Source organism: Eurypyga helias, unplaced genomic scaffold (assembly GCF_000690775.1).
Source record: "Eurypyga helias isolate BGI_N326 unplaced genomic scaffold, ASM69077v1 scaffold258, whole genome shotgun sequence".
Taxonomy (NCBI): Eukaryota; Metazoa; Chordata; class Aves; order Eurypygiformes; family Eurypygidae; genus Eurypyga; species Eurypyga helias.
The window spans coordinates 6,921-20,973 of NW_010267352.1; the positions used below are offsets into that span (position 1 = coordinate 6,921).

General features: G+C 36.5%; 1 protein-coding gene across 1 annotated transcript in view; it reads right to left on the reverse strand.

The window, feature by feature from the left end:
* Positions 1-14,053, reverse strand: part of LOC104513871 (E3 ubiquitin-protein ligase MYCBP2-like) — a gene marked incomplete at its 5' end in the record, with an annotated part of 44,090 nt that overhangs the window by 853 nt on the left and 29,184 nt on the right. The window contains 4 exons of the mRNA XM_010157369.1: positions 1-102; positions 1,128-1,297; positions 2,609-4,252; positions 12,486-12,647. The exon at positions 1-102 is cut by the window's left edge and continues 151 nt beyond it. Coding sequence (XP_010155671.1) covers positions 1-102; positions 1,128-1,297; positions 2,609-4,252; positions 12,486-12,647 — 2,078 coding nt within the window. The remainder of the gene's footprint in view (positions 103-1,127; positions 1,298-2,608; positions 4,253-12,485; positions 12,648-14,053) is intronic.

Here is a 14,053-nt window from a genome sequence, read left to right on the forward strand (position 1 = left end):
CAGTAAATACAGTGCATTGGATTTAATCACTTGATGAGCTTCCATAGTTGGCAAGGCACGAGGAGTCTTAACTTGCATTGGTTTTCTCCTAGATTGTTTAATCTAGAGAAATTAAAAAAAAGGTGTATTTAAATTATGCTTCATCACAGGAAAAGCTGACTGTCACTTATACTAAAATTGCTTGATTCTTGCCGTAATTAAAAAAAAAAACCCAAATTGGATTTAATCACTTGATGAGCTTCCATAGTTGGCAAGGCACGAGGAGTCTTAACTTGCATTGGTTTTCTCCTAGATTGTTTAATCTAGAGAAATTAAAAAAAAGGTGTATTTAAATTATGCTTCATCACAGGAAAAGCTGACTGTCACTTATACTAAAATTGCTTGATTCTTGCCGTAATTAAAAAAAAAAACCCAAAAACCAAACCAACAGCCAAAACCCCCCCAAAATAATTTTAATTACAACATGGCACTTCTATTATTTTCTTAATTTTGCAAACTTTTAATAAACAGCTGAAAGTTTTGATGTGGGTCTCAGGATGAATTTTTGTGTGCAAAAAGTTTCAACTAATTTAGTTTCAAAAATGAAGTTAAATTATCATTGTTCTGCTTATCTCTAAACCTCAACATATTTGTATAGTTTAAGCAAGAATGGTCATGGAAGATCAAAGTAAGAACACCACATTTCATACCATTCCCACTAAAAACTGCTCTAGTTTGCCCAGTGTTTGCCATCTGTATCCAATGATCTGAATGATTAAGATCATTAAAGAAACTATAAACATATGAACAGTACTCAATTTCAGTAAACACATAAAACAGCTCGAAGTTAAACAAACTGACACATACTTTTAAAAAATTAGGTGCTACATTCAATGCTGCAGTTGTACTGGGATAAAAAAAAAATACAAATTTGAAAACAGTGCTGTGTGGGAAGAAATCTGAGCAGAACTCATCAGCAAAGTTTCTGTTATTATTTTAAACGTACCAAGGACATAAGTAGATGCTCCAAAACCTTCTGAAGTTCTGAAACTCACAATTTTTGTAAACAGGCCCTACCTTATTTTCAAGTTATGAAAATACTATTAAGCAGACAGAAAGCTAAACATATGAGAAACAGATGAAAATACCTTCTCTCTTGCCGCTGCTTGCTTTTCACGGAGATATTTTTCTCTGCATCGATCGCAAACCAAATACCAAGTGCTTCCCCCAATACCACCATCGCCACAATTACCAGCCCATCCTCCACAGAAGTGCCCAATGCTATTGTAACCTTGGCCACCTGCATAACGGCCACAACCTACATCGGGGGGAAAAAAGATTTAAAAAGTTGTTTCAAAAGAAGGATGATTATTATTACCATATTATTATTTATTACTGTAAGAGAGGAACAAAAGAGGGGAGAGACGCTTGTCTTTTCCCGGCCTGATTTTCTCCTTTTCCCTATCTCTGAAGTGATTAAAAAACAAGGTGCATGTCCATGTGTCCCACCAGCACCCAAAGAATCCAAATGCACTGCAGTTTTCAAGTTTTTATTATGAATTGGCCCAAAGCATCACCAGCTCCCTGTTCAGACAGCTCAGTGATGGTAAGGTCAGTACTATAATATTAGTCAACGTTATCTACAATTTCACAAAAAACCCTTACTTTGTCTAACAAAGCTTAAAAGGAGAAGTGCATTCCTTTTTCTCAGAAAGATTCAGGGCACTGATAATTGCTGAATAATGTTTCTTTAATTTTGCTTTAACCTTGCATACAGTGTTAAAACGAGTGCGCATACAACATTAGCCTGAACCTTGCTAACTGGCAAAATAATGAGTTGAATTTACAAGCTAGAAGACACAGAAATCACCTTTGTCTGTAACAAGGCTCCTTATTACTAACTATACTGTAGTTAATTCCTTCTATTAGTGATCCTTTTTCTACAGAAAACACAACTTAGGTATATTTTGAACTCAGTTGACTAGCTAAGAGAATGCCTCGCTACCACTGGTTTACCTCATTTTCCTAAAATCAAAAAAACTCCTGAAAAAAATTCAGGGACCCACATAAAGAGACAAAATAGCAGGCTCGGGTTGTATTCTACAATACAAACTGTCTAGAGACGCAAACTGAGTCAATTTTTTTAAGATATGTTTTAAACCAAAAAAAGTAAGTCACTGCCACCCAGTGCTAACACAGCAGATAAATAAAATTTTTCTACTATTAACAGGAGAATAATAACAGAAAACTTGTGGCAACACAGAAACTACTTAACCAATTACACATTTTTTATTTTTCTATTTTGTCAGCGCAGTTTCAAGTCCTGAAGTGTAACAAATGGCATGTTTCTTAAAAGGTACTGTAAAGCCAGCTCATTATTCTGGCCTTCTTTCAGTCAGCTTTCTTCAGCACCTTTGAAAACTTAGATCCATCACTACTTTAAATGATGTACACAAATGTGTAAGTAAGTGTGTGTAAGTTTTAATTTAGCTTATAAAGTGAACGGTGTTAAAATGTTAGACAAGGCAGCCTGACACATTTTCCTAGCAGTAACCCATACCAAAACGTGTGTGTGCAATACATTTCACAGATGGACACGGGAATTAAAAAAAAATATATGCAAACTTACCTGGATGAGCTTGCCTCATGTGGTAAGTCACTGGATATGGATGGGATTCTCCACACAACTCACAGATGGTGTCTTTTTCAGGTCCTCCCACTGCAAGCTGGGCCATCTCACCGAAAAGATTTCCCCTGGGCCTAGCCTCAACCTTTTCTTTCTTCTTTTTCTCTTTTTTGGATTTCTTATTATCTTTGTCACTTTCCTTCTTCTTTAACACTGCACAAGAACCAGGACTTGGAAAAATCATATTTTGGGAAGCTGCTTTAATAGTTGCTAAAGAAATATCTTCCCAGAAAGCTACCAAGTGCTGCAGTGTTAACGGAAGAGGAGACTTGGATTTCATCGTGTGGTGACCGGATGTTTCAAAGGAGGTCGTTTCAGTTTTTCCATCCTCACACTTTTCATGCAGAGGTGGTTCTTTTAACATTGAGAGGACTTTGTTTTTATTGATGCTACCCATTTTAGATATATCTGGTCCATGAGGCGAGATGTTGAACATGTTAAGAGCAGATGATATTTCTAACGAATGCCTATTTTTCAACTTGGTTTCTTTTTCCTCTGCAGGTTGTTGAGTAAGACTGCTTCGTATTGGTGCATGCTCTTTGGACAGTTCCGGATTAAATTTCAAAAAAGATGAACAAGCCATAGCATCGTGAACTATTCCTTCGTGCCAAAGAAATGCAGCAAACACAGCTCTAGCACATTCTGCAACGGAAGGTGACATTGCTTGCTTGGCAGGCTCTACAGCCTTGGAGCCATCTCCTTTGAAAAGAAAGCTGGATTTTTCTTTTTTGGGTCTTGTGTGCCGACCAGCACATTTACGGCTCACTTTTGGTGATGCTCTCATGTCTTGTTCATCTTTCAGTGGTGCTTTTCCTATGCTGAAATGAACTTTATTAGAACCATCGTCCAGACTTCTGAATTCTGTGTTGTCTTCACAGGTGCTGTCTGTAATGCTGTTCGTCTTTAAAGTCATCGAAGTACAGACTTCAACTACCTCACTGTGAAGATTTTCTTGCACAACATGAGGGGAAGGAGCTCTATTTTCCGTTTCGCTAACAGGTTTTCCATCTTTTGCAATGACTTTTGGTTTGGGTGAAGTGGACCTCCCCCTTAAGGGTTCTGTTAGTGGCACTTTCTTTTTGCGAAGGGTGTCTGGATCTAATGTGTAAGAATCGGATTTGGAGCGTTCTCGAGGAGGATCAAGCTTTGTTTTTACAGGGGACGGAGCTTTCTGAGGTAGAGTTTTGTCATGGGGTGATGAGGATCGTGGAGAACTAGCACCAGATCTAACAGCTGTAAGTGTCTTTGTCTTTGGAGAAGACGACCGGGTTCCTGGCCCTGGAGATTCAGCTCTCAGACCAGTAGTTGTTCTTCCATCGGTTTTTAGTGTTTGCAAAGTGTTGTGATTTGGAGACAAAGACCTGCTGTGAGAGTCCGACCGCAATTTTGCAGCATCTGATTTCAGCAGAAGAGACTCACTGGCAGATAAGCTCTCTGTATTCCTAGGTTTCTTCTGGTCAGCAGCAGCTCTATTCATTCGCACATCAAGCTTGGGTGACCTGCTGTCGGCTCTGTGTTTCGACGACATATCTGATTTTCCTGCTGGAGAAAGTGGTCTAGCAGCTCCTGTGAAATTCATTCGGTCACCTGTTCAGTATATTTTATAATTAAATCAGTGTATTTTGACAGTGATACCTTTAGTAATACAAAACAGGGGTTAAAGACCTGAACACAAAATAAAAATCAAATGCATGCTTCTGTTGACATCAAAATGAAAGGAAATATAAAGGGAATTTGTTTTCCCCCCTAGAATATTTTCAATACATTTCCTCTCCCAAAGATGCATAAAACCAAGTTCTACGAAATATTTACAGATAAAACACTACTGTGGAGGTATCCAAAGGCACAGTTCTCTACTTCTACACAACACCAGTAAAGGAAGCACAATTTATACCCTTAGGTAAAATGCCAGGAGTAAACTAAGTTTACCACAGTTGCAACAGAAACCAGAGATTATTTATTTATAATCTCCATGTGTGTCAGCCTGACTGCAACAGGAGACTTACAGAAAGAACAAAAGAGTTACCGGATTTATTTTCTTTAATGCTCAAAAGTCAAGAAACATAGGAAGCAAGTACAGCTACAAGACATGCTGGGTAATAGACCTGCAACCATACTTAAAAAGATTAGATTGATAATCTGAGGTGTTCACCTTTTTAAGGCCACAAATTATCAATGTTCTGCTACCAGAACACAACCTACTAGAAAAAAACCCACCTTTTTCAAGCACTAAGCTAAACCATCAACTCTGTCTGGTCTGTGATGCCTCTTACTTTGATGCACTGGTTTATTTTCTTTTTATTATATGTATATTGACTTTGTATGTATATTAACCTACAGAACTAAAAAAACTATGGGTAGCTTAATATAAACCCATACAAAACAAGTATATGCAAATAAGTAGCTCACTAAACCAACTGCTTCTAATAATTCTGAGAACACACTCAGTCTATTTTGCTGAATTGTATTTTTGAAAATCAAGACAAGCAATGTTGAAATTATTGTCAAGCAATGAAGCAGATGTCAATTAAATATAACTGTCTCTTCACAAAGCATTACACTGCAAAGTCTTGAACTTATAGTCACGTCCCTCTGTTCTAAGTAGGTTTTCATTAGTTAAACATGAAATTTCTCTAGTAGAGCTTGTAGAATTAGGTCAAAGTACTTTGGATTAATTCACTTTTCTAGACACTAAAAGGTTATTTCCACACGTTTGGGCACATTTTTGGGGAAACAACTATTCATTAAAAGAAATAAAGTTTCAATTAATCAGAGAATATTTTCAAATTTGGACCTTGATTTCTAATGCAAACAGAGAGGATAGGCACTCATCTTTTATCCAGCACCTTCAGTATTTACTTAAGAAGGTAGGAAATTTGTGTTTGTTTCGTTCTGCATTATGGGATCTGAACCAACTTCTTCCAGTTCTCAGTCATGAAGCCTTATCCCTATGCTAGAAAATATGTAGAAGCACGGAGTGATCTCAGTTTTTCCTACCGTTACCTTCCACAGTACAAAACCAAATGTATTTTTCTGAGCAACTTCTACAAACCCTGATGTTTCCTCAGGTTACAAAACAAATCTTATTATTTTGCAACCTCCATATTTAATCAGCTTATAATAAACCAAGCAGCAACAGGAAAAAGTGAAGGATACCTATACTGGAATATTTAACAAGCTTGAAGGTTAAGGTAATCTCCTGGCTTCCCAGGACATCAGATGGCAGGAGTTCATACTTCTCCAGGCAGAAAAGAAATATTTTGTATATACCCAGGAACAATATACCAAATGTAAACAACAGAATATAATGAAAACATAACAAACATCATCATAATCACTTTTGAGAGTCTAATCAGTCTCTAATCTTTTTTGTTATGAATTCTGTATTTTTTCTTGGGGGTGGGAAGGGGAAGAAATAGCATGGTACATCATGGTTTATAAAATGATTGTTCTTGCTAAAAGAAAAAACAAAAAAAGTTTTGCTCATGCCAGCTCAGTTATTCACCAGTTCTACTGATGAGCTATTTCGAGACATCCACTTTCTGATATATGAATTCAGAAATGTCAATTACAATTACTTCATACACACTTTCCCCAGAAATAAACAAATAAAGAGATGAATTTAAGGGCTGCCAGGTGACAAAATGCTCTACACTGAACCTTTTACAGAATTCCTCAGAAAGGAAGAAATAGTGAAAAGACGACAATAGTCTTCCTAGAGGACATAAAATACTGCAAGCCACTCCACAGTGTATCAAATGCGTTGACTAGTGATTATCAAGCGGGGAAACATTCTAGAACAAAACTGCTGATGAAAGGCATAGCTTAACAGTAGCTTCCAGCAATAAAAAACCTCCCCACATTATGTTTTTTTAAAAACAAAGGTTTGGATTTGAACATATAGAGGGAAATAATCCTAATTAGCATGCTAGACTGTCAGCACAAAAAAAATCCCCCAACCGAAAAACTGCATTAATCATGTAGCAAACTGCTTTATCTGTGAACAAAAAAACCAACCTCTTCTCCCCCCCTTTCTTCTTCCATATTTCATTTGCCTGTTGTGTGAAAACAGGTGTTATTAGATTAGATGGGCAGTCACCTTTCGGACTGCAAGGCAGAAAGAGACAGCTAGATCACGTACCAACGTTGCCACAGCTCGGGAAGGCAGCACTGAATGGTTGTATCAAACAAGCTCCCAGCAAATACCCAACCTGAACATTTGCTTTCAAAACATTATTTCATTAAGCGAATGAAATGAAAATGAATGGAAGGAGGAAAAAAAAAAACCCAAAACATTTTGAACGTAAAAATCTGAATAACCTTGCTACGTTGGCATGCATACCCACCCTTCAGTTTGTGAGAGAGAGATGAAATAGCAGAGGCAGGCCCAGCTACATCACTAGTTTTGTAAATACGCTCACGAGAAGCAAGGCAGCAGGATGGAGATTCTACAGTGGAAAACAGTTGCACAGAAGCAGCACAGATTCAATGGAAAAAGCAGTAAAGATAAAAACAAGCATTTCAAATGACAGGCATCTCTTTTGTCAAGTACTCTGAATTCATTGTTTAGACTCCTACATTAGTTTTACATGAGAAACAGTTACTTCTAAGTGTTTTCCCTTATCTAAATTCTGAAAGAATAAAAAGATCTGTGATTTCAGTATTAGTTTCTAGGATCTAAAAGTGTAGTATGTGTAGAGTAGTGAATGAGATTTATGATTTATTATAAAAAAACAGCCCTACCTAATGTTGAACTAAACCCTGGTTTGATATGTGAACTTTTTATCTGAAAATTCTGAGATGAATTATTTAGAACTGCAACATGGCCTTCTAGATGACAAATTCTCATGCTCTCGAGAAAATTAGAAAACATCTCCATGTTTGTTTTGGAAGGTCTCACTAATTACTGGAAAGAATGAAAAAAACCCCATTAAATCCATCAAAACTGTCTGTTTTCAAATCTGAATGCACCTTAAAAATGCAATGTTTTGAAAAACTTCACTTATCTAATGTCAACTGTAGTTTTTCAATACTATCAAAAGACATAACTAGCAGCAGAACATTTTCTATCAGACAGTACAGACATAAAAACAAATCTGTGTCAACCCTTAAAAAAATTTTGCCTTAAGAAAAAAACAAAGATAAATTTTGATGCATTCCAAGTCTAATTTCATCACAGAGTCTACTGACACCAAATCTGTTAGAGGCAGAGCTCCAACTGAAACTTCGAGTGAGATAACAGCAGGGACTTTTAGTTTCAAGTCTGCCGTTTTACTTTCCTTAAATTTTGTTTCTAATTCTAATTCCAAATCCTATTCCTTCCTTTAGGAAAAAATAAAAAAATTTCTTAATGCACTAATAATTATAAAGGGAACTTGTATGTTAGAATATACTGTTTTAGAGACACCCTTTTGTAAAAATGCAGTAAGTGTACTGAAAATCAATTATTTCAATTCCTGCACTGCTTAAGATATTTTTTTGTCTGGTACTACATTTACTAACTTGTACACATAAATATCCTAAAACCTGTGTCTTATGCAATGAGCTACAGTTCTGCAGACTCTACAGTGAGATGTTCACACGTTTGAAGTATGAATTTCATTCTTTAAAACAAGAAAAGAATCTCTACTTTCTCAATTCAGTAGTAGCATAGATTTAAGAACTGTATTACCTACTATGATGTCTACAAATGATTTGGAGACATCCCACACTAACTATGTAGGTCCTGAATAACAGGATGTCACTCCAACTTTTAAGGGTAAAATGCAGAAAAACACATTAGGAGCATGAAATATCAGTAGAGGCGATCATAAAAATGACAATTTAATACACTAGCATTCCATTCTATGAATAATTAAATGAAAATCGTTACTAAAGCCACTTTCATGAACGCACGTATACACTTCACGCTATAACTATACATAAATGTAAGGATAATTACATTTTATAATGTAATCTAGTTTATGTTGTACAATGTACTACTACTCAGTAATTTCAAGGGGACTGTGGGCCAAAAAGAATGAGTTTCCCACGCAAGTTCTCCTTGCTGCTTTGGCAAACAGTACGTCAGCCACAAGGACCAGCTTTTTGGACCGGATTCCCCCTTTTTGAATCATCCTCAAAGACCACAAAGACTTGAAATACAAGGTAGGCAAGCTCTGTCTCACATCACATTTGAATGAGACAGTGTATCTTTAATCACATTCTTTCCTTCAAGATGGAAATAGCCCCAGCTTGGAAAGCTACGCATTATGGAGACCTAAGAGGCAGTTCAATTCCGGTGGCAGGATGCAGCCTTTAACAGCCGTGCCTGCTTCCCTTGAGGAAATACTGGTAAACCAATCCAGGAGGCATGACATACCATTAACTGGTCCACGTTAGTCTTTTTTAAAGAAACTAAACCGAACTGATAAAAGTATCTGTGGAGAGGGGAGATCAGCTAAAAGTTTTTTCTGAGATGCCACTACTCTTTTGCATGATCTTCCTCAACCCTCCAGGTTTCTACAATTCACCGATAACTCAGAATCCAAGCAGAAATTTCAGTCTTCTGTGCTTTTTTCAAAATCCAGAGACAAATTAATCAAGCAGCCAGTAACAGCTTGCTGCTGTGGGAAGTTGCAGTCCTGAGCAAATCTGTTACTGATGATCTTACAAAACTTCTCAGAAGCAAGCATACTCAGGCTGGAGTGATTGCAGACTGTTTTATTGAAATGATCAAGGAAGAAGCATACATAAACTTGTGTTCTTTCTGGGAAAAAAAGTCCTTGCTAAGATCCTAAGTCAATACAGCTGTTGTTAAACTCCAGGTAGGCTATGCCATCTCTTCCAGCTTCTTTTTTTTTTTTTTTTGGCAGTTTTAGATGCATCAAAAAAAACTGTCAAGGTATTAGAATACATGACAGGAACGTCTTAATTTTGTCTGTCCCCATGAAAACAATCTCAGCTTTTTTCTCCTTGTGTCACACCACGTGTGAAAATTAGCACAGGAATTAAGTAGGGTGCAACAATCAGGCCTCTGAAGAGCCCTAGCAAAGAACATAAAACTGAGTAACTCAGTGCCCCCTTCTTTTTTGTACTATCCCTTCTGTAACAAATTCTTTGACAAAATACACAGGACTCTTATTATTTTACTTATTTATGATGTGAAAAGAAGAACACAGACACTTCTCATTTTTTTCAAGCAGTTTATCTGAGGAAGTGGTTGTCTACAACTGTAGTATTTCTGCAATGAAAAAATAACCAGACACTGTACCATAAGATAAAAGGTTGTGATACGCCCTCTCTTCCTTAAACGAATTTGGAAACCAAACCAAGCAAAATCCAAGCACAGAATCCATCTCTCAGAAACAACAGCTAGCTACAAACTCTAGTTCTAAAGGAAAACTGCAATCTGTCACTGGCACAGAGTATGTTTTATAGTGAGATCAACATTTTTCTTCAGAGGACAGATATCTGAGGAAGAACAGAAAATGTAAGCAGTAGACTGAACTAGTCTACTAGGCAGTAGACTGCCTAAATAAGGCAGATTTTTAGTCAAAACCCTTATTTAGTCTATAATTCTGCAGACACAGAAATCTAGGCCAGCACAACTTCTTTCAACTACTAGACTGTCATTAGTCCCTTAAATATAGCACTTTCTGACTGTAAACATTCATTTTAATTTTTAGATCTAACTTCACTGCAGGAAGCACTTAAGGAAAGAGCACATCACTTGAAACTAAAACTAAGCATGTCTAGGGCAAAAATCCAACTGACTTAACACTGAGTCTGGGGATATGCTGTTTAAAGGATTTAGCTTTTAATTATGTTTGACTGGAAAGAACGAATGAAATTACACACTTAAAAGGAGTTTGTTACAATTCTGTAATACATGCATCAGCACTGGACATAGATTAAAAACTACACGGCAGAAACCCAAATAAAACCTTTCTGTCTAAATATTTTTATTGCATACATGCCTTCCTATTCCAATTAATCTTATATTGCAAATTAATCCACTACTTTCTAATACACCAAGAAATACAGCAGCAACAATGATTGCTTAAAATAAATAAGATTCTCTAGACTAAACATGCTAAGTCTCAAGTATCTTTGATATTTTCCTTGACTATTAAATTAACAAGTATATGAACACAGTCTTACAGGCCTCTCCGACAGTATTCTGAGTTTGGATGAACGGAGGATTAACAAATTTGCCGTAGACTAAGGAAGTTGGAAAAGGAAATTGTTCCCCCCATACTATTCTTAAATTTTAATAGTGAAAACAAAAAGTTAATATTTCTCTCCTTTATGCATAATTAACATTGTTTGCATCAAACATTAAATTAGATAATAAACTGTTTGCAAGAAAGTCCTTGTATCAAATCACAGTTAGTGCAACAGTATACCAGTTCTGGTTTTAAGTATTTTTGTCCTGCTGGATGGATAAATAACCGTATCAGCTGCGATCTTAATACTAAGCTAAGATCACAAATCAGAAACAAACTTGAACATTTTAAAAAATTCCAGTATTTTTTTATTTGGCAGACTACCAGTGCTCCCCCTTATCTGACAAGAAAAGCTTCCTTTTGAATCAGGGACGCTTGTTAAAACACAAACCATGGAATTAGCTTATTGAATACAGTTTTTCTACATCTGTTGGGTAGGAAAATCCACTGAGCAAGATCTTGTTGGGCAGCCAATAAAAAAAACGTTGACAGCTTTTCTTTTCATGCAATACAGATGCTAAAGGACAAATCATCTGAAGTTTGAAATAAGACAATTAGGTTTATTTTTGATGCAAACTTGATTAAGAAACTCTGACTTTACTGCTCTGAACAAGAGAAGAAAACTAAGTGATGGGAAAGAATATACAATTGACAAATACTCAATGGTGGTGCACTGATGCCATTGGCAATCAGCTGTTTTATGAGTCAGTTTTTGAATATTCTGCTTTCAGGGTTTTGGTTTAAGTCCAGCATAAGCACAGAATATCACTGTCAGAATATTAAGTGAATTAGAGATTTTAATCTAGTTCTCACATGACGCACTTCACTGTCACTACAATAAGCTGAGCTGGATAGGTCCGACAGACTGAACTGACAGAACCGAGGCACTTCTGAGGGCCAGTTTATAAAAGACAGGAGAAGGTTAGTATTCCTATGCCTGGAGCTATACCTGTTCTGTACATGGTGAAGAATTTACTGCAGTATCTGCTATCCATCATGAACACTGAGCTTTTATCTTCTATTAATCTAAAACTGAACAGTTTCCTGTCTTCCCATCAGTAATAAGGTTAACTGCTATTCACCTCTAGATGCAAACTTCCATGTCCGTGTCAGTCCTATGAGGACCCAACAGAAGACTACCAAAGTCTTTCTTATGAGTAGTTCCCAAGTTGTTCCCACTGTCCAGCTACATCCCTGAAGTTAGGAGTGATGGCAAAAATAGTAATTTAGGAGGTAAGAAGATTTTATAACTACGAATTTGATGCAGTCCGCTTTCGATGTTAAAAGAATTATCAACATTTTGTACCATATAAAATATTTACCTTAATTATAAACCCAGAGCTGCATACAATATGGGAAATGCACTTCCATGACTTATCTACACTGCAGAACACATACAAAAGCGACGTACTGTCAACATAGAAATGGAAAGTTGAGCAAGTATACTTCGTTAGGAGCATTAACCTCCCATGCTTCTGAATCATGAAAAGCTTAACAAAACAGAATGAGAAAGGTGCACTGAGGGATGATTAGTAGCTGGTAAGCAACTGAGGAACAGCAATGTCAAAGCTGCAGAAATGGACTGATGAGGCAGGTAAGGCTGACAAACTTACTCTGAAGCTGAGGCTGAGGCTGCTGGAAGGAAAGGGGCTGTCCGAACACAAATGGACTGTGGACTAGGGAAGAGGGAGGTTTTGCAGCTTGATCAAAGATGGAAGGAGCTGGGAGATTTGGCCGTGACTGAATGGAATTCAGTATGGCACTCAGTTGGTCACCTGTAGTGGGCAAAACAGTCAAAACTACAACCTGTTACTTGTCATTCTTCAGAAAGGCAGAGTAAAATGGTTCTCAATTGAAGTTTAAGTGATGATAATACAGGAAGCTCATAAATCTTATTTAGCCACTGGTTGTGGCTAAACATAAAAATCTCACCCCATGCATGGCAACAGAACTACTGAAAAGTACAAGCAGGGTTTTTAAGGACGATGGGTATTTTACGGAAATTATTTAAAACATTTCAAAGTAGAGATTTATATTTGTCTTGCTAAAAAATGGAAGAGCAGCCAAAGAAAAAAAAAAACCCAGAAATCCCTAGCATTTACAGTAATACACACATGCAACAGAACATGCAAAAAAAGATTAGAAAAACTGATGAGAAGGGAAAGATAACATGTAATTAGGCTTTGGCAAGTGTATTTCTGTGCCAAGGCTTTGGTAAATATTTGCTCATTTTTGCAAATATCTATGAAAGTATTCTGTCATGCTATTTTTTTCAAGATCAGATTGAAGATAATTCAAAAAAAAGTAAGTACTGCTTAGGAACTGGAACTGGTTTTCTGAAGAACTACATACATTTGTTGTGAGGCAAATGAAGGCCTTCAAAAAACTTGCATGTTAAAAATTGAGTTTTAATTTCTGAATGCCAATTTTCAAAAAACTCTATGTGAGCATTAGAAATACATGAAGTCTTCAGTAAGAGTTCATCACACCATGTTATAACTTGAAGTATACTTAGTAACATGAGCTGGGAGACACCAAGAGTTTTGAGAGCATCTCAGATTTGAACCATCACTGAGCAAATCTTAAACAGTGTCAAGTTTATTCTGCAAATTTCTATCATTTGACAGCATTCTCAAAATCCTAATTAAAATAATTAGCAGCTAATACAGGATTTGAAACTCACTGAATTTACAACATTTTTGCGTGATTATCAATTGTCTTTTAATGGAATTAGACTGGTGGGTGTATGGAACCCTACATCACCTAAGAACAACAAAATTAAAATTTGCACTTACTGTCTTGATATTTTGGTTCAAAATTGAGAGAACAAAAATACCAGAAAATAGCTGAAATTCCTTTCTAAATAATCACCAACAGGTATCAATAAATCAATTTTATTCCACTGTTTTGGAAGGAGTATACCTAAAAGATATTGGAATCGGTACTTGGGCAACAATCATTCCTACCCTAATAAACCAGAAGTGATTCACATGTTAGACAAAGCATTATTGTATTTTAAAATATGACAGGCCTATTTATGAAGATTAGTAATTATTTTAAAGGGAAAAACATCTGAGAAGGAGTTGAAAGTGTATCTATGTGCCCACAATAATTAAACATGGAACTGGGTAGAGCCATACACGAGGAATATTAAAGACTTGCCTGCAACACAGAAGGCTGG